The 18,804-nt window shown below is 38.6% G+C and overlaps 1 protein-coding gene across 1 annotated transcript in view; it reads right to left on the reverse strand.

The window, feature by feature from the left end:
• Positions 1-3,437: 3,437 nt before the first annotated feature.
• Positions 3,438-18,804, reverse strand: part of GPR64 (G protein-coupled receptor 64) — a 48,925-nt gene continuing 33,558 nt past the window's right edge. The window contains exons 19-29 of the mRNA XM_008935710.1: positions 18,322-18,471; positions 17,976-18,098; positions 16,392-16,437; positions 16,183-16,286; positions 15,483-15,607; positions 14,357-14,625; positions 13,415-13,514; positions 12,828-13,102; positions 9,254-9,355; positions 8,344-8,496; positions 3,438-3,598 (exon numbers count right to left, since the gene is read on the reverse strand). Coding sequence (XP_008933958.1) covers positions 3,438-3,598; positions 8,344-8,496; positions 9,254-9,355; positions 12,828-13,102; positions 13,415-13,514; positions 14,357-14,625; positions 15,483-15,607; positions 16,183-16,286; positions 16,392-16,437; positions 17,976-18,098; positions 18,322-18,471 — 1,608 coding nt within the window. The remainder of the gene's footprint in view (positions 3,599-8,343; positions 8,497-9,253; positions 9,356-12,827; positions 13,103-13,414; positions 13,515-14,356; positions 14,626-15,482; positions 15,608-16,182; positions 16,287-16,391; positions 16,438-17,975; positions 18,099-18,321; positions 18,472-18,804) is intronic.

Below are 18,804 nucleotides of genomic sequence, written 5' to 3' on the forward strand. Positions count from 1 at the left end.
AGAATGAAAGCCAAAGAAACGCAAGACTTTATCAGGTGTCTCCTCACATCACCCTTGGCTTTCCACCTTAATAAAGAAACAAGACTTGAAGATTTCTGACAGAAATGAACCTGCTATTCCCGTAAGCTCTCCCTTAGGGACGTTTAGCATCATGTGCTTTTGGCACAACTTGCTCTTCTGTGACTCGTGCTTTCAGGCTGTAGTCCCTGAACACGGGTAGGACAAGAGGGAGCAGAAGAAAGGGAAGTCAAAGAGAACCAAGACTTAGAAACTTGATGAAGACTTCAAAGAATAAAATAAAAATTATGTGTTACATTGTTGTAAAATCTTCAGTGAGTTCCCGTGGTCCTGGTAATGGGAAGAAAACCAATGGTAAGTATGCCTGGGTGGTTGAAGCACAGATTTTGCAGAGTAGCCGGAGGTGTGGGATTCACTCGGACTTCAGAAAGTTGTTGGTTTTTTTCTTTCTCTCATGTGAAATTACATCACCAGAGTTAATTTTGTAACTTTTTTTCTGTGCTTACTTCATTGGCTGTGCAACTGGTGGCCATAGTTGAGAAAACAGTCTCAAAAGGAGTCTGGTTGGTTCAGCGATCGCCATCAGGCAGCGCTGCTGTAGGTGCCGTCTGTTGGGAATGGAACTGATTTGTTAACTCCACCAGCCAGAGCACTGCAGCTGCAGTGCAGGGAAGGCCGCACAGTCCCAGAACATAGGGCAGGTCGCTCTCCCCTAAACCCTGCACCAGCTTCCTACCTCAGGGTGTGACTTTTTACAGAGAAGATTGCATGCGCTTAGCGAGCAGGCTTGCCGAGCAAGGTGCACGTTGCTCTTCATCCGTGGCTATGACTACAGCCTCCTTACAGATGTGCCTGAGTGAGCTTTGCAGCCACAAGCTGATGCATACAATTTTAATTTACATTTAGGGAAAGGGCTACAGCTTTCATCAAGCTCTGGGCTGCCCTGGCTAAGCTGCTAGCAGTGCACAAGAGACCAAGTACCAAATGGATATTGCGGCACCCAGTTTGCAAATGCTTTTCCAGCAAGTTCAGGGATGATAATTATTTACTGAGTTAAAATCGTATATTGCTGTGAGTGCAAAGCTTTACTACAGTATGAGCGTGCTTTTAAGTGGAAATGTCATAAAAGACTTCCCACCCCTGGGAATATATCGAATAAAAGTAATTAAAAGAATCCTAACATGTCAGTGTGCAAAAATAAAAACAAAGGAAGAATTCGAGCAGGTCAGTTGACAGTGTAAAATGCTTTTTCAAAGGGAATTTAATTACTGAAGGCAAACTCAGCTATGTGCTTTTGCTCATAGCGTTGTCGTGGAAGGGCTTCAACAGACTCAAGGGCAAGCATTGGCTGCACAGACTTACATCATGTTTTTCTCTGCTAAAACCCAGATATTCTAGAACCATGAAAGGTAAAATATGTGGAAGATAATAAATGCAGGAGCTAGGTCCAGTTACATACTGCAGCTGATGTAATCTGAAGAACTGTAACAACAGCTCAGTATGATGTATTTATCTAAAAGACAAAGTTTATATATCTTGTGTTGTACTTGCTGTAAATTTATTACTTTTTTTACAGTTGAAAATATAAATACAAGAACATTAAATAAATTTACAATAAACAGTGCAAAGGCAATTAGCCAAACAGTTAAAGCATTCACAGAAATGCATTCCAGCTACTAGCGTTCCAGAACAGTCTTTAATTAACATGCAGTTAAAACCTTGTGGATAAACACAACAAATACTTTCAATTCTCACTTTAAAAACATATTCAGAGTAGTCTTGGACATAGGTGACCAAAAGAACCTATATGTTGCATATAGAACCACAAGAGTGTTTGAGTACTAAGGAGGTTCCATTGCTGAACCACAACAGAGCCCAAGATCACAGGCATTTAACTGATGCTTGTTGTTGAGAAGAGTGTTTCCACGGCTCCCTACTGAATCCTCTGGAAAAGCAAAGCCCTTGCTCCCCTCCAGTATGTTATTTGCCTCCAAAGATCCCCTTTACAGGGTTTGGCACTCTGCAGCGTGGTGCCAGTTTGTTCACGCTCTTGCTCCTGGAGCATACAAACTTTGCCCAAGAACAGAAGGGAAAAAGTAACGGCTGCAGCTGCACACCTGTGTCAGGAAGAAGAGGCACAACCAGGGCTCAAGCTGATTTCTGTTCAGGAAGAGTCTTCACAACGTTGTGTGGGTTTTCAGCTGTTGTGCATGAAAAGCCCAAATCCACATTTTTCAGACAAATATCACAAAGGGAATGAAGTTTTGCTTCAGAAATTACTGAGCTAGGGCCTCAGGATTTGGCTTGCTAACTAAGGGCCAAAGTACAAGCAGAAATTCTCATTAGAATAGCTCAAGAACTGCCCCTTAAATGGCCACACGATGAAACATTTTCTCAGCTACCAAACACAGCAGCTAGCATGTATTCACTGTATTTCTTTGTCAAAAAATAACACTTCTCTACTTTTTTTTATCACTGCAAATGACAAATGGCAGTGTTTAATTTCTGTAACCACCACTCAAGATATTTACCCTGCTGAAATCAATGGCAAAAACTCCCACTGACTTACTCAAGCCACTAACGTAACTTAGTTGTATTTAATAACCTGACAATCCCTCTCTCATTCATGGCACTCTGCTGTGCCAATACCAAATTTCTATCCCCCTGTGGTGTACGAAGAGGTCACTAAGGATTCCAGACCAACAGTGTTTTCATTTACAGTTCTATATCTAGTGAATAGTTAAACCACTGTAAGGGATTTCACTTTACTGAACAAATTAACTTCCGTGTCATTCTACATTAAAGTTAATTATCTCAATTAAAGAAAAATGCAAACTTAGAATAAAAGTTAAAACAAAATACCAACTATTTTTCTATACATAAGAATATTTAAATTTATATTACAAGAAATAAATATAAAAGTATCATTAAGATGCTTAAAACCTGATATGTTTCTGTTTATGTACATCACTACAGAGTTTGCTACTATAACATACAAAAAGTTGAAGACAGAGTAGCTAACATTTTTAAAGATAACATCATTTGTATGCACAAGTTGTAACTTCCTACATTTATACAATACTACTACGCAGTATAACCACACAAACTTAGCTGTTATGGAAAAAGTCTAAACAAAACTTTTCTTTAAATCTAAAAAAAACAACCTCATAAAAACCTCTAATGAAGAATCAAAATGAAAATGTGCCAGCTGCAATCTGACATCCAAGATAGCTTGTCAAAATAGTAGCTATTTTTTTAATTTTTAAATAATTGTCCTTGTCAATCCATTGCATGGCTGCCTTGAAGTTCCAGTACCATATATTAAATAAAATCAGTTCTTGGTCTGCTCACATTATGTAAAACTGTTAAAAGTAAATCTCTACTTCACACTGTAGAACAATGTGGTGTTTAAAAGGAAATCACATTTTCTCAAGAAAAGACAGGCTTCCTCTCTTTGAAGTCCTCCTGAGTGAGATATGGCTTTTCTGGCTGCCTGTATCATCTTTTTCTTCAAACACGAGTTGTTTGCCTGAGAAGTCATGGAGACACACATCACCATTCTTTTCACTGGAAATATGGCCTGTTGAAACAAAAGAAGTACACCCTCTGTCAGAAAGGTTCAGAATCAAATCTCCCATGCTTCTGCAGTCACTGTAGGGAGTTCATACACTCGTTTCTTCCCTGCAACAATTTCAAAATGTGGATTTTTCTGTACATATTCTGTAAGAGATTAGAGAGATGTTAATCTATTTATGCAGGATAGGATCGCTTATTTTAAGCAGTGAAGGCTGCAGTTCTCAGAATGAGACTTTGACTCGGAATAAGTATCACTAGATAAGACGCAAAATATTTCTCACTCTAGTTTAACAAGATTTAAAGGTTTCTCAGGTTTGCTGTGCAACTGAAACAAGAAAAATATTTGAGAAAACTTGCATCATTTATCTCTGAAGGACTATCAGAATATGGCTTAGGTCAAATCATGGATCTAAATCATATTTAGATTCAGAAACTTACACATTTATGTGACTCTACAATGAACATGTACAATACCACTGCTGACTGAAGCCTTTCAGGGAAATCTTCCAAAAATGCTCAGTTCACTGGATAGAATCTCCTACCTCTATGCATCAGTTTTTAGATAATTTTGATGAGAATCACAAAATTTTATTGTATTTGTGGAAATGCTTCTAGTTGGATTTTGATTTGTTGTTGTTGCAAAGCTGTGAGGTTTAAAAGATCTGCCATGATCCTGATTATCACAGGTATCATAACAGTAGTGAGTAAATTATAGGTAACACCAGGATGGGGAAACCAAAACCAGACCTAGTGTTTCTTTGGGGAGGGGATCACTTTGTTAAACAACAAGAAATGAGTTTGCAAACACACATGCAGAGCTGTCATTTATCATTTATACCAGAAAAACAATTAATAAAACCCATAAAACATCCGAGCTTGCAATTTGTTTTAATATTCACTTCATACAGAAACATCATGATTCAGCAGATTTCAGTAAAACTACCAAAAAGACACAACAGTGAAGGTGGAAACTGCTTGCAGTTTATAGTTTTAGGAGGAAAAGCACTGGTGAGAAACCTAGGCAGTGAAAGATGACTCCATTACAGGGATCAAAATCTGATCCTCTCTAGTACGCCTGAATTCAGTCCATCAAATACCTCAATCATATATCAGAGTTCTGCTTTGGCTTTGTCCTCCCCTTTCACTCTCTCACCATGTCAAGCTTCTGAACCCTTCCAGAAGGGGCAGGGCCACATTACAGGATGCTCTTGAACTATTTCTTGTTGGTTTCACCAGAGGGAGACTGTTTGGTGACATCCATCCCTGCACTTAATCCCTCCTGCAGAAAGGATTCTGCTGCTTGAGTGACTGGGCCGGGCTGCTCTTCTCTATTCTGCTGGGGCCAGGGCCCTCAACTACACAGGGTTTAGTATCTGTCTACCCAAACACTTTCTCTAGAAATTAATCCTTCGCTTTAGGCATACTGCATACTTTTCAGTTATCCTACTGATTCAAGCAGATTTCAGCCTGCCATCTGCATCAAAGTCTCCCAGGCAAACTTTTCTCTGGAACGAAAGATGGCATTTTTAAAATAAGACGTGAACGTGTACTTCTAGCTACTAAAGCCTACTACCAGTTTGAAAATGTAATGCACAGAACTTAAACATCTCAGGATGGGAGCTTAAGGGGGTGGGTTTATGATGATTCTAGCCCACTTTGATTACTAATTCCATGCCGAACTACTGAGCTGCCACTGGACCTAGAAAATGGAAGCCCAACAGATTATGCAAAATCTCTTAAATATAAAATCTAATATTTAATTATTAATTCAAAAGAATATCAAGCATTTACACAGGCACAAATGTAAACAGAGTAAGATGAGTAGAAGAACTTTGTTAATCAACTCATATCAGGTAAAGACTGAAATGACAGAAAATAACCACACTTGCTGACAGTGCAGTTATGCACATCTAGTTATTTAAGCCCCTGACTACACTTTTATTTTAGAAGGCATGTTCAAAATAGCTGTGCCCTAATGCTAGCGCAAAATCTGAGAAGAAAATAAGGCTATTTTGTGAACAAATTCAGAAAGGTGGTTTCTGTTCCTCAGTGAGGAAATCTGCCACTTCAGCCATTTGATACCTAATGGTACTTTCCTAATCACGCAAACTTGTTACAGAAAAACAGAAAACAAGGAAATATTAGTATGCCATGAAAAGGTGGAAGTTAGACAGTCCGGTAGGCCAGAAAAGCCACAGGCTGTACAGTCACCCTAAAGTTACCATGGCAAGTCACTCAATCCTGCATCCGGAACTGCATTTCAGTGGAAATAGTGAGACCAAACCCATTAAGTATTTATAACTCACTACATAGGTCTTCATTTCTAGAGCATTTTCTTTCTGGAGCTCACTTTTAAAAACGAAGCACTGCAATGTTATTTTGAAGTACCAGCTTTGAGAGCAGGGTCAGCAGGTACAGCAAATTAGAAGGTCCCATGTTCCTACCTAACATCAGCCAACTACCTTTTGGAGGCATTTGCTCATCTCTTCTGAGATACAACTGCCCCATGTTTGGAAGATTAAGTGTAAGGAAATGCCTTACAGAGCTTTGCTGGGAGGACAAACTATCCAAACATAAATCTAGCCTCTTTTTGTGGAAGTCCTAAAGACCCAGAAAAATTATTTGCCAAATGAACTATGCAGGTACAGTATAATACAATCCTTTCAGTATGAACACAGGTTGTGGTACAGGCTTCACAGCATTCAAAACATTCAATAAAATACAAGAGGAGATGAGGTGGGTCATGTGAGACATATGTCTTCCTGAGTGTATAGGAACAAAGTTCTATCAAAGTTCTTTCAAGTGCTTTGTCCAAGGAACTCTGGCACAGGACATACCGACTCTCACACAGGAAAGATTTAAATATGTGAATAAACTAGGATGTAGCTGGAGCACGTCTCATGGAATTGGCATTGTTCAACAGCTGAGACCATCAATTTCACATCTTGTTCTAAAATACTACCCAAATCAACAAAAACTTGTTGCAGAAGGCCACAACAGGACCATTCACTCAGTTGTTACAACAAACAAGTTCAATAAAATATTTTTAGCCATCTTTCTTTCTGTTGAGAAAAATAGCCAAAGTGCTTTTGTAGTTGTGTGTAAGCATGTTCAGTGTTGCAGAGAGGTGGCATCTTTCATCAGAATGACTAACATAGCTGGAAAAAAAATCCCTACAAGACATGCTGGCTTTTGTGCCTGAAAATTTTTCTCTCTTTGAAAGGTACTACTTCTACCTAAAAATACTGCCTGTCTTTGTATCTGATGACAGTGAGAGTTACTGGATTCTGGTTCTCAACTGACCTGCCAGGTACCAAGTACATTAATTATTGCATTGTGTGGTATACAAACAGGTTTATAAAGGAATAACAAAAAAACGACAAAAAAAACCCCAACACAACAAACAGGAAATAATTTTACAAGCTCAGTTTGGAAAGCTGTTCAGGGTATGTTGTGAGTTCTTTACCACAGGCAGCTAGTACATCCAAGTGGACCGTAACCTATTAAAGGGGCAGCATATATGAATTCCACAGGTTTTACTCTGTACATCTGAGAAATTATCTGCTGAGATTATCCCACTGATCATCTGCTGTCTTCTGATAGCATATGCCAGGAAATTAGGACAACACAGCCTCTGTAATTTTGTCTACAACTTCATACTAAACAATCTAAACAACCTGATTGATGGCAAGAATTTTTAGCCTCAACTCTTGATCAGCTGGGAAAAATACCTGAGGCACACAGGAGTAAAGTTCCATAAGTTTTGCTCAGCTCAGGCTTTTGTACATTACAGACTGATAAATTATTTTTCTCTTTGAAAAACTTATTTTCTTTACTGAGACCTGAAATTAGCAGCATAACATTCGTCCAGCAAGAGTGTGCAAAGCTTGATAATGTCCACTGAAAAAAAAGATCATTTTTTCATAAGTGCATTCAGGGGAGATTCATATCTAGTATTCTCAACAGACAAATAAGCCGCATCGATTTGCAAGTCAAATTGATTGGAGTGCCACATACACCTGCAGTTCAACTTCTCGGGTACAGAGCAGAGGGTAATATAGTACTTCATTACTGTGCTAAAACAGGAAGGAGAGAGAATGTTACTTCTGAAGAATTGTTTCCTGCAACAAAGCTGTATTTCTGTTAGGCAAAAACATCCCTAAAATCCAACAGGGGAAATAAAGAGCTGTAGAGGAATTCAGCTTCAATACTTACTCTGTAACCAACAGTGAGGCAGCCCTCTCAGCAATAAGCTGCTTCCATCTCAGCACTTCATTAATATTCTCCCTTGTATTATTTCCTACATAGTTTCTCTCATACTTTCAAGCTATACTATTATCCTATATTTCTTTCTTCTTCAGCCATTGTTTGTTTTAATAAGGTTTAAAAGATTAACCGTTTCAAAGCATGCCTGAAGTTTGCTGTCATATATTCAGGTGACAAGAAAAGCGTTAACAGCAGCTTCTGGTAGATAATTGCTCTAATAACAAATTTTACCTATTATTTGATATATAAATCAAAAGTTTCCACTGACTAGGAGAAATCGATATTTTAAAACTTGGTCTACAGTTCCCTAAAACAGATGTGTGGTATTACTTGTGAGGACATCCCAAAATATTCTGACACTATACTTACGAATAATATTTTGTCAGTATTTCGTTTTCTATTAGCATGAAAGAGCAGAGCACTTCTGTTTTAAAGACAATTAAAAAAATAGCTTGAGAAATTCTATTTTTGCATTATACATACCATTTCCATTCACATGCACTGAATAATCATTATTCATTAGCAGTGTTGTAGAGTTAGTGGAGTTACTGTTTGATTGTAAGGAATTGGAAGAACTGGATACTCCTTGATTTACAGTTTGCTTCTTTAAGCCATTAGTAGCAGTTCTACTCCAGTCTACAATAGATATGTTACAAAAAATAGAATAATTCATGCAGATAGTATATACGAATATAGTTAATAATGCAAATGAATTAAAATAAAAACAAGACTTTACCCACACTCCTTCCAGTATTCTAGACAGAATTATATTCTCCTAAGAATTTAATGATTCTTGATGTTTAGAATTACTTGAATCTAGCTCCTTATTCTTCATCCCTTTTGTAATACCCTTTTTTGAACAAGCACCCAACTGCCAGTTTTATGACTGCAGACCAGATCAGAAAAATAACTCAAGTACAGTTGATCCTACAAGTTAAAGCATATTAAAAATATGTAGCTTTATGAGAAATCAACAAAGTAACATTGTTATTTTGAATTACAAAATAATACCAATTATAGTTTTCTGGATTTAACATATGCTTCACCTTCTTTTTGTGGAAGTCACTGTTAAAACTACAGTTGACTCAGAAGCCGGAACAAATCTTAGTTTCTAACTGATCAAAAGTCTTCCTGAAGACACAAGTTTATACTGCAGTGGAAGAGATTAGCTGCAGTTAACAGCTTAATGCAACAGCATCTAAGAACTGTGTCAGCTGCCACATTCAGTGAGTATAATTTTGGAGGTTTATTATGCCTTGAATAATAAATTAGAAGTCCAACTGCAGCGGTATGATTTACTGATTTATTTTAAGCATTACAAAATACTAGGAACCTAACACTTGAGTATAAGTACTCATGAGTTATAAATAAATAAATAAAATATTCACATTACCAGAGTTTTCAGCCAGCCTGAATTTCCCACAACAGAGATATCTTCTCCACTGTTTACGGACATTCTCCTTTGTTACACAATAGAAGATAAAAATGAAGAACCCTGCAAAGCAATAATATTAGAGAATGTTGCTGTTGCAAGACTGACTTTTACTACTTCTTAATGAACAGTATTTCAGTTTTCTTTCATTTCTTTTAAATGTGTCATCAGAAATAAATGATACTTTTCTTTAATGAAAAAGTTTACAACTCTGAAGAGTACTCTTCCCTTGCATAGATGAGAGAAATCAAACACAAAAAAGCGAGGACAACAAATATAGCCAAATCCATAAAGTTTCCTTCTAACAAATAAGAAGGGAAAACATTCTGTGGATCCTGAAATTTACTTAATGCTTTTGGAAAATAATTCAAAGCAATGTCAAACGGAGTTTATGATACAACACTGTCAGGCTATGCAGCTTTTAACATACAGTGTGCCACAGTCCCATCTTTTATAGAATCATAGAACTGTTTTGGCTGGAAAAGACTTTTAAGATCATCAAGTCTAACCATTAATCTAACTCTGCCAAGTCACTGATAAACCATGTCCCTAAGCACCATATCTACACAATTTAGAATCACAGAATCATTAAGATTGGAAAAGACCGCCAAGATCATCAAGTCCAACCATCACCACTAAATCATGTCCTGAAATACCAGATCCACACATTTTTTTGAACACATCCAGGAATGGTGACTTTAGTACCTCCCTGGGCAGCCCATTCCAGTGCCTCACCACTCTTTCAGTAAAGAAATTCTTCCTAATATCCAATCTAAACCTCCCCTGGTGCAACTTTAACCCCTTTAACTTTTAAACGTATCCAGGGACGGTGATTCAACCACTTCCCTGGGTAGTCTGTTCCAGTGTTTGACAACTTTTAGCAAAGAAATTTTTCCTGATATCCAACTTAAACCTCCCCTGGCGCAACTTAAGGCCGTTTCTTCTTGGCCTGTCACTTGTTACTTCTGAGAAGAGACCAGCACCCACCTCTCTACAGCCTCCTTTTTGGTAGTTGTAGAGAGTGATAAGGTCTCCACTCAGTCTCGTCCCAGTTCCCTCAGCCATTTCTAATAAGACATGATCCCCAGACCTGTCACCAGCTTTGCTGCTATTCTCTGGACCCACTCCAACACCTCAATGTCTTTCTTGTAGTTAAGGGCCCAAAATTGAACCCCGTACTCACACTGTGAACTCACCAGTGCTAAGTACAAGGGGATGATCACTTCCCTAGTCCTGCTGACCACACTAGCCAGGATGCTGTTGGCCTTCTTGGTCACCTGGGCACACCGCTGGCTCATGTTCAGCCAGCGGTTGATCAGCATCCCCAAGTTCCTTTCGTCCAGGCAGCTTTCCAGCCACTCTTCCCCACGCCTGTAGCATTTGGTTGTTATGACCCAAGTGCAGGACCTACAACTGGCCTTGTTGAACCTCATACCAGTGGCCTCAGCTCACTGATCCAACCTGACCACATCCATCTGTAGAGCCCTCCTACCTTCAAGCAAATCAACACTTCTACCAAGCTCAGTGTCACCTGCAAACTTACTGAGGGTACACTCTATCTCCTCACCAAGATCATTGATAAAGGTGTTATATAGGTACAGCCCCAATACTGAGCCCTGGTTAACACCACTTGTGACCAGCCACCAACTGGATTTAACTCCATTTACCACTCTTTGGGCCTGCCCATCCAGCCAGTGTTTTACTCAGCAGAGTACATGCATGTCTAAGTCATAAGTTGCCAGTTTCTCCAGAAGAATGCTGTGGGAAAGTGTCAAAGGCTTTACTAAAGTCCAAATAGACAACATCCACAGCCTCTCCCTCATCCACTGTGTGTCATCTTGTCATAGATCAGGTCAGTCAAGCAGGACCTGCCTTTCATAAACCCCTGTTGACTGGGCCTGATCACCTCGATGTACTGTATATGGTTTGTAATGGCACTCAAAATGTTCTGCTCCGTAACCTTCCATGGCACCAAGGTCAGACTGACAGGCCTATAGTTCCCTGGATCCTCCTTCCAGACCTTCTTATCATAGAATCATAAAATGTTTGGGTTGGAAGGGACCTCCAAAGGTCATCTAGTCCAACCCCCTTGCTATAAGCAGGACCATCTCCAACTAGGTCAAGCTGCTCAGAGGCTCACCAATCCCCACCCTGAATGTCCCCAGGGATGGGGCCTCCAACACCTCTCTGGACAACCTATTCCAGGGATCTATCATCTTTATACTGAAGAATTTTTTCCTAACGTCTAACCTAAATCTACCCTTTTCTAGCTTAAAGCCATTACCCTTCATCCTGTCTCTACAGACCCTTGTGAATAGTCCCTCCTCTGCTTTCTTGTAGGCCCCTCTCCGGCACTGGAAGGTCGCTATAACGTCCTCCGGAGCCTCCTCTTCTCCAGGCTACACAACCCCAACTCCCTCAGCCTGTCTTCATAGGACAGGTGCTCCAGCCCTCTGATCATTTTTGTGGCTCTCTGCTGAGCCCGTTCCAACAGGTCCACGTCCTTCTTGTGCTGGGGGCTCCAGGGCTGGACACAGCACTCCAGGTGAGGTCTCACCAGGGCAGAGTAGAGAGGCAGGATCACCTCTCTCCATCTGCTGGCCCCGCTTCTGTTGATGCAGCCCAGGATTTGATTGGCCTTCTGGGCTGCTGCTGCACATTGGTGGCTCATGTCCAGCTTCTCATTTACTAGTACCCCAAAGTCTTTTTCCAGTGGACTGGTTTCTAACATGTCCTCTCCCAGCCTGTATTGGTAATGTCGGCTACCCCACCCCAGGTGCAGGACCCTGCACTTGGTCTTGTTGAACCTCATGAGGTTCACCTGAGCCCACCTCTCCAGTCTGTCCAAGTCCCTCTGGATGTCCTCTCGTCCCTCTGGCATATCAGCTGAACCACCAATTGCATCAGTAGGGCAATTCAGGTATAGATAACTGTAGGCACCTACAGTATATTTATATGAAAGCTTTTGCAGCCTCTGAAACTCTTCTTTTGACTATGTCCAGTAGTATCCTGGCCTTTGCAAACCTGCATGCCCTCATATCTGCTTCTTGTATGTTCTTAAGTACTAAAGGCCAAGCTTACAAGTTAGACCACTAAGTTTTAGATGCTGCAGCCTTGCCTGGCTCAATGACCCTTTGTTGAATGTCACCTCACCCCTAAGGCTTAGGGGTAAGTGGAGAAATGGTAGTTTTAACTACATTAATTGCATTATTATATGAACAGTTAAGAGTTACGGAGAATTTACAATTGATCTGTTAACTAGAGAAACAGTTACTTCTAGTGGTGTCTGATTTGCATAAATTTTCAGAATTATAGTATTTATAAATATAAATATACTATACCTATAAATAGGAGCCATCTTTCCTGTACCTTACTGTAACTTAAGATTATAGTAAAGCAGTATCATCTCTAATTTAATTAACATGTTAAAGCACGCATCAAAATTACATCTTTATCACTGAATCAAAGAAATGCCATTTTGAAATTTTGTTCATTACATTGAAAAAATGGCCTGTCACATGAAGGATAAACTTACCTTGCAAAGTGTTGAAAATGGTAAAGAGGTAAGTAAATACCTCGTTTACTGTGAAGAAAGCAAATCCCCAAGTAATTCCCAACAAGAATGTGAGGCCAGCAACACTCCTAAGGTCTTGAATACTGGTTTTCCTTTGAGCACCAAGTTGTTTTTTCTTTTTGATACGACAGAGCTGGATCAGCACAACAATGAACATGCTGATATTGATGAGGAATATCAGGCAAAAGTATCCCACAGCAGTAATATAGAAGACAATGCTATTTTTAATCCAGCAGCTAGAACACAAGAACAGTCTGTCAATCATTATCAGAAATGGAAATTAAATAAAATAAACATAAGATAAATGTGCAGTTTGTTGCACATGAAAACATTTTTTGCCTCTAGTATTTTTTTTTGCCAAAGGGTAAGAGCTTTTACATAGGCAATAACCACAAAACATATGACATACTGTAGATATACATACATATATATACATACATATGACATACAGCATTTCAAAGCTCTCCTATTGCTTCCTTCTTTTCCCATCTTTACTTTAAAGAAGAGCAGTTTCATAGTTTCCCTCCCACTCACCCCCAAAAACTCACAATTCATCAGGTCTGTTTATTGAAACCTTTCCAGTGGTTATGAGTCCATAATTATCTGGTGATACCGCCAACACAATGGACACAACTACTGCTGGTAACCCTAAAAGATTATGAACAAACACAGAATTGAAAATTATAACAAAGACACTATTATGAGGACTTGAAGTTGTTATATTTTTCTGTGAAATATGCAGCTTGTTTCTGAAATTTGTCTGTTGAATTCTGTTGACTACTAGTTGCCTGAAAGAATCTAAAAACTAGAGCATTCAAACTGCCTAGAAGCATAACCTGCAAAGAAACAAGTGTTCTTCTCCATCACTAGCTCCAAACCTTTCTGAATAAGGCAACAAATACCATCACTCAAACTGATTTAAAACATCAAGCACAGGATACCTGATCTTCTTTCTTACATCTCTTTCAAGAAAACAATTCGACTGATTTTAGTGTCTTCACTCATTTTTATTCAAGTGGCCAGAGAGGATAATCAGGGTCAGAATCTCTTTATCCTTTATGCAGTTACATGTGTTTTGTTGATTTTTGTTACCCACAGTGCTATCCCAGAAATGGAATATATATACTTATTGGCATTTATTTTCAAAATACAACTGATGGCATCCATTTGGTAAATGGAAATGGAAGTATGCACATTGAAATTTGGTTCTACTGTACTCACACAAGGAAAATTCAAAATCAAATGCATTGCAGGAGCCTCGGTTCTGCAATCAGGGAGGAGTTCCCTGCCTCAGAAAGGTGGAATATATAGGATCAGGTTCACTGACAGCGAATACCTAGTTACTGCAGGGTCGTAACATTTAATGATTGCTTTATTTTCATTTCTGAACTGTGTCACATTTACTGAAATACTTGATATAAGGATTTCTGTATTTAGCATTGAAAAGGGGAAAAAAACAAAACTCAACAAACACAATAAAGAATACATACCCCAACCAACAATGCAGAATTTAAGAATGTATTTCCGCACATAGGTATTAAAGACTTTCACAAGAGCCAGATACATATGGAAAGCTTCTAGGCCCATCCAGGTGAAGGAAACCAAGAGGAAATAGTGAAGAAACACTGCAACTGCAATGCATAGGCCTCGTGTATCATACAGTGCAATCCATGAGTCTAGGAGGAAAACTAAGTTGAGGAGAAGTAATGCAGCACACAGCTGAATAAGGATTTTGGAAGGGTAGTCTCTCCGGATTTTCCTGAAAAAAAAAATTTGTGAGATGACATCAATTGTCCATAGATCCCTGGCTTATTTCCTCTCTTGTATTCCTTAGTGCACAAATGGCAAGAAAAAAATAATATGTATATATTTCATTCATGTATACGGCTTCATACATTGCATTTATACATGGCAAGAGTAATTTATAAAAGATTTCCAAATTAATGGTATGTATTAATAAAGTTTTTTATAATAAACTTACATAAATACAAATAATTGCTTGGATTCTTAGAGCTGAGAACCACAATTATTTACATTAATTGCACATAGGACTTCTTGTTACAGTACTTCCGAAAACCAGAATGTGACTATTCCTTTATTGCTAAGCTAGATCAGGCTTTTGATTGGGCTTCTAAGGCCTTGATAGAGAGAAGTCCTTGATGACAGTATAATGAACGAATAAACATGTGCTGAATAACTTTGTGAAGGGTTTCCAAAACACAGTATAGAAGATTCAGTAGTTAAGGCTCAAATGCAAGAAAATATTCCATCAAACAACAAACAATACAAATGTCTTTAAAAATGCTGTTATTCTACACTGCTCTATATATACTGTATCTTAAATATATTCCTTCACACTTCTATTCAATAATCCATTATAAAATATTTAAGAGTGCTACTTCCTCACTTCTTAATAAATAAACCCTCATGGTTAATTCACTTGTCCACAAGATTAATGTTCCTGTAAGACTGAATCAACACCTTCCTGGTAAACTGGACAAATTTGTGCATTATTAACAGAAACAGAATCTGTTAACTATTGGAAAGCTCTTTGCAGTGAAGACTACAAGCAATCATAAGTGAAGAATAATGGGAGCTTAGTTAAGGGGTACTTACTCAAAGGCTATGTAGGTCACAAGAGTAATAGAAAGAAAAATTGCAGAGAGGCCACACCCTATATAGGATATAAAAGTCAATACCAATTCTTGTGTGGGATTCGAAGGGATATTTCCATACAAGTTCTAAAATGGAAACAGAAGTTAATTTTAGAAAACGTGTATATTAAAAAGAAAAGGATTTTTAAAAACCTAAAATACACCTTTCCCTCTGCAATTAAAAAAAAACAAAAAGGAAACATTTCATCATGGATTTTATAAAAGGTTAACCGAAAAACACGAAAGCCAATCTAGCCCTGCAGAAGCAGGGAGCTAGACTTGATGATCATTATGGGTCCCTTACAACTTATGATCTTCTATATTTCTAATTATGAAGTCTGATTTGATTAAAAGCCTGATTTAAATTTGATTTATTCTAATTTTTATTCTCTACAATATAGACAACTTCCTAAATGTAAAAGCTGCAGTTTAATAAGCACTAAAGGAATTCTTCCCTCCAGTGTAATCCAAGAGCCCTCATTCAATAAGCAGCTCAAACATGTGACTAACTGCACGGCCACATGCACTAACACTGATGAACAGAACCTGAGCAATATTTTATAGGTGGTAGGTGCTTACTGAATTCTCATTTGCTTAAGATAACACATGCCTAAATGTGTCCTGGAATCAGGGTATGAGTGCATATTTTTTTTAATACTTACCATCAAAACTGCAAAGCTTGTGAGGTGGTTGCATGAACAGACTGTTTCATTTACTCTACTTTCTTTAACTGTGCAACCTTCGTATGACCAGCCTCCATGTCCAGCTGTCACAGAAAAGACCTTTGTTATTCACAGAAGCCTTGATTTATATTAACATACGTTAACATAGCTAAACTAGCATGCTATCTTGGGTGATACCAAGTACTTACCATTTTTACTGAAGTCCCAAAACACACATCTAACTGTTGAATTATCCTGTTTAGGAGATTAAAAAAAAAAAAAAAAGAAAAGATGTTTTACTAAACTATGAGTTTATGATCAAGTAATTTATGAATTATCTACAAAACACAGGCAAGAACAAATATTGTACACAGCAAATATATGTGTTTTAACATGAACGTAAAATGAACTTGAAAATAAATCTGAAGTCAGCAATACAGGACGTAGCTCTTGCACTTATGCTAAGATTCTGTTCCTGGTAGAACATTATGAATGCTCTTTTACTGTCTTCTCACACTACATAAATCCTTGGGGTTTCTCATCCTCCCTGATTTTCTAAGTATCAAGAACATGACCACACAGAAAAGAAAAATCATCTTAATTCTACAGTTATACCTCAAAAGTCAGTACTATTTCAATATAAGTAAAGACTACACTAAGCCAGCTCTTGAAAAAAGCTTCAGGTACATTAGTGAAATCCCTACATTTTTCAGTTTACAGTATTTTAGTCTCTTTTAAGATATGGGTTGGAAGACTTCAACCCCTGATGCTCATTTAGAAAAGAGATGCTGTATATGAGCTCTAATAATGCCAGATGACACAATCCTATGTTCCAGTTTAAGGAATAACATTCCCTCTTAGAAAAAGACTTATGTTGCCTTCTGGACATGTAGCACCTACAAATGTCATGATTGCACCATCTCCATAGCAATCCCCCACTGTCAGGCTTTCATCTAAGAGTTTTTATTCTTTGGGGAATAAAACAGAAGGGTAGTTTGGAAAGATAACAAAACGGATGGATAACTGTGGCCAACAGGTGGAGGGAAGTCATCCTCCCCTCTACTCTGCCCTGGTGAGGTCCCACCTGGAATACTGTGTGAAGTTCTGGGCTCCTCAGCTCAAGAAGGATAAAGAACTTTTGCAGAGGGTCCAGCACCGGGCTACTAAGCTGATCAAGTGTCTGGCACAGCTGTCATATGAGGGAAGGCTCAGGGAGCCGGGGGTGTTTAGCTTGGAGAAGAGAAGGCTGAGGGAGGGTCTTATTAATGCTTATAAATATCTAAAGGGTGGGTGTCAGGAAGATGGGGCCAGGCTCTTCTCAGTGGTGTCTGTTGACAGGACTAGGGGCAATGGCCACAAGCAGGTTCAACCTGAAGATAAGGAAGAGCTTCTTTATGATGAGAGCAACCGAGCACTGGAAGGGGCTGTCCAGGGGGGTGGTGGAGTCGCCATCTCTGGAGACTTTCAAGGCCCACCTGGACGTGTTCCTGGGTGATGTACTCTAGGTGATCCTGCTCTGGCAGGGGGGTTGGACTAGATGATCTTTTGAGGTCCCTTCTAACCCCTAACATTCTGTGAATCTGTGAACTGATAGAGCAAAATTACCTGAAACCATTTGAGACTAAAAATTTGTACCAGTGATGGGTGATTTTGAAAATCTAGATGGAAATGAAACATCCACACTAGTAAAGCAGAACGAACTGATCTGTATTCTTGGTACATTATTTCCTCTACAACAACCCCAATGGAGGGAATAAAACTGTATTTTAAGTCTCCCAAAATGTAAACCATACCTGATTAGGTTTGATATTCTGTAAAGTGACAGTAACATTTGCCTTTAAGTTCCTAATCGTGAGGTTAGCAACACTTGATGATATAACATTGCTGATTAAAGATGCATTCTTTAAAGACAAATCCTGGAACAACAAAAAAAGAATCAGATTTTAAAATCTTAAGGGAAACAATAGCAGAGCACAGCACCCACAAGGTCAGTTATGTGGAGTGACCACTGGACAAAACCAATTACTTTTTTGTATCAGGCAGTTTTGAAATGTGTTTGTGGGAAAAAAGTCCGTTTGTATTTTATTTTACTCTAGGCTTGAGTTTAAAAGCCTTACAAAAAGAGGATCAAAAAGATACCTGGAACACAGTGGTCTTTTTAAAGAAGTTGAATATAATTCTAGAAGCCAAGTCAAACTCTTCAGGGGGTAAATCTGTCAGCAACGACGAAGGAAGTGAAATCGATCCAAGATTATTTAAATCATTAATTGCATTAACACCTAGAGATATCTGAAAAAATGAATGCAAGGATTATGCTTCATTTCAGTCACTGAGGAAAAATTAAATTGTTACTTATTTTCAGCCTAGAACTTTGAAATAAATATCTCTGTAATCACTGTTGGGAACTCACTGCTGCTTTCTCATTCCTCTCCTGCTCCAATGAATAAATATCACCTGCATGCCTGAGAAGGATGCAACTCAGCTTAGGTCTGCATACCATTGAAAATAACTCTGGCTTTAACCGTTTGCTTACAAGGACAGAACACAGCATTGTGGTGGATAATATTGATTTGAAAATGATGAAGAGCAACAAGCTAGGTAAGTCTATGTAAACGTGTAGGG

The sequence above is a fragment of the Merops nubicus genome, unplaced genomic scaffold (genome assembly GCF_000691845.1).
Source record: "Merops nubicus isolate BGI_N331 unplaced genomic scaffold, ASM69184v1 scaffold10712, whole genome shotgun sequence".
NCBI classification, from domain to species: domain Eukaryota; kingdom Metazoa; phylum Chordata; class Aves; order Coraciiformes; family Meropidae; genus Merops; species Merops nubicus.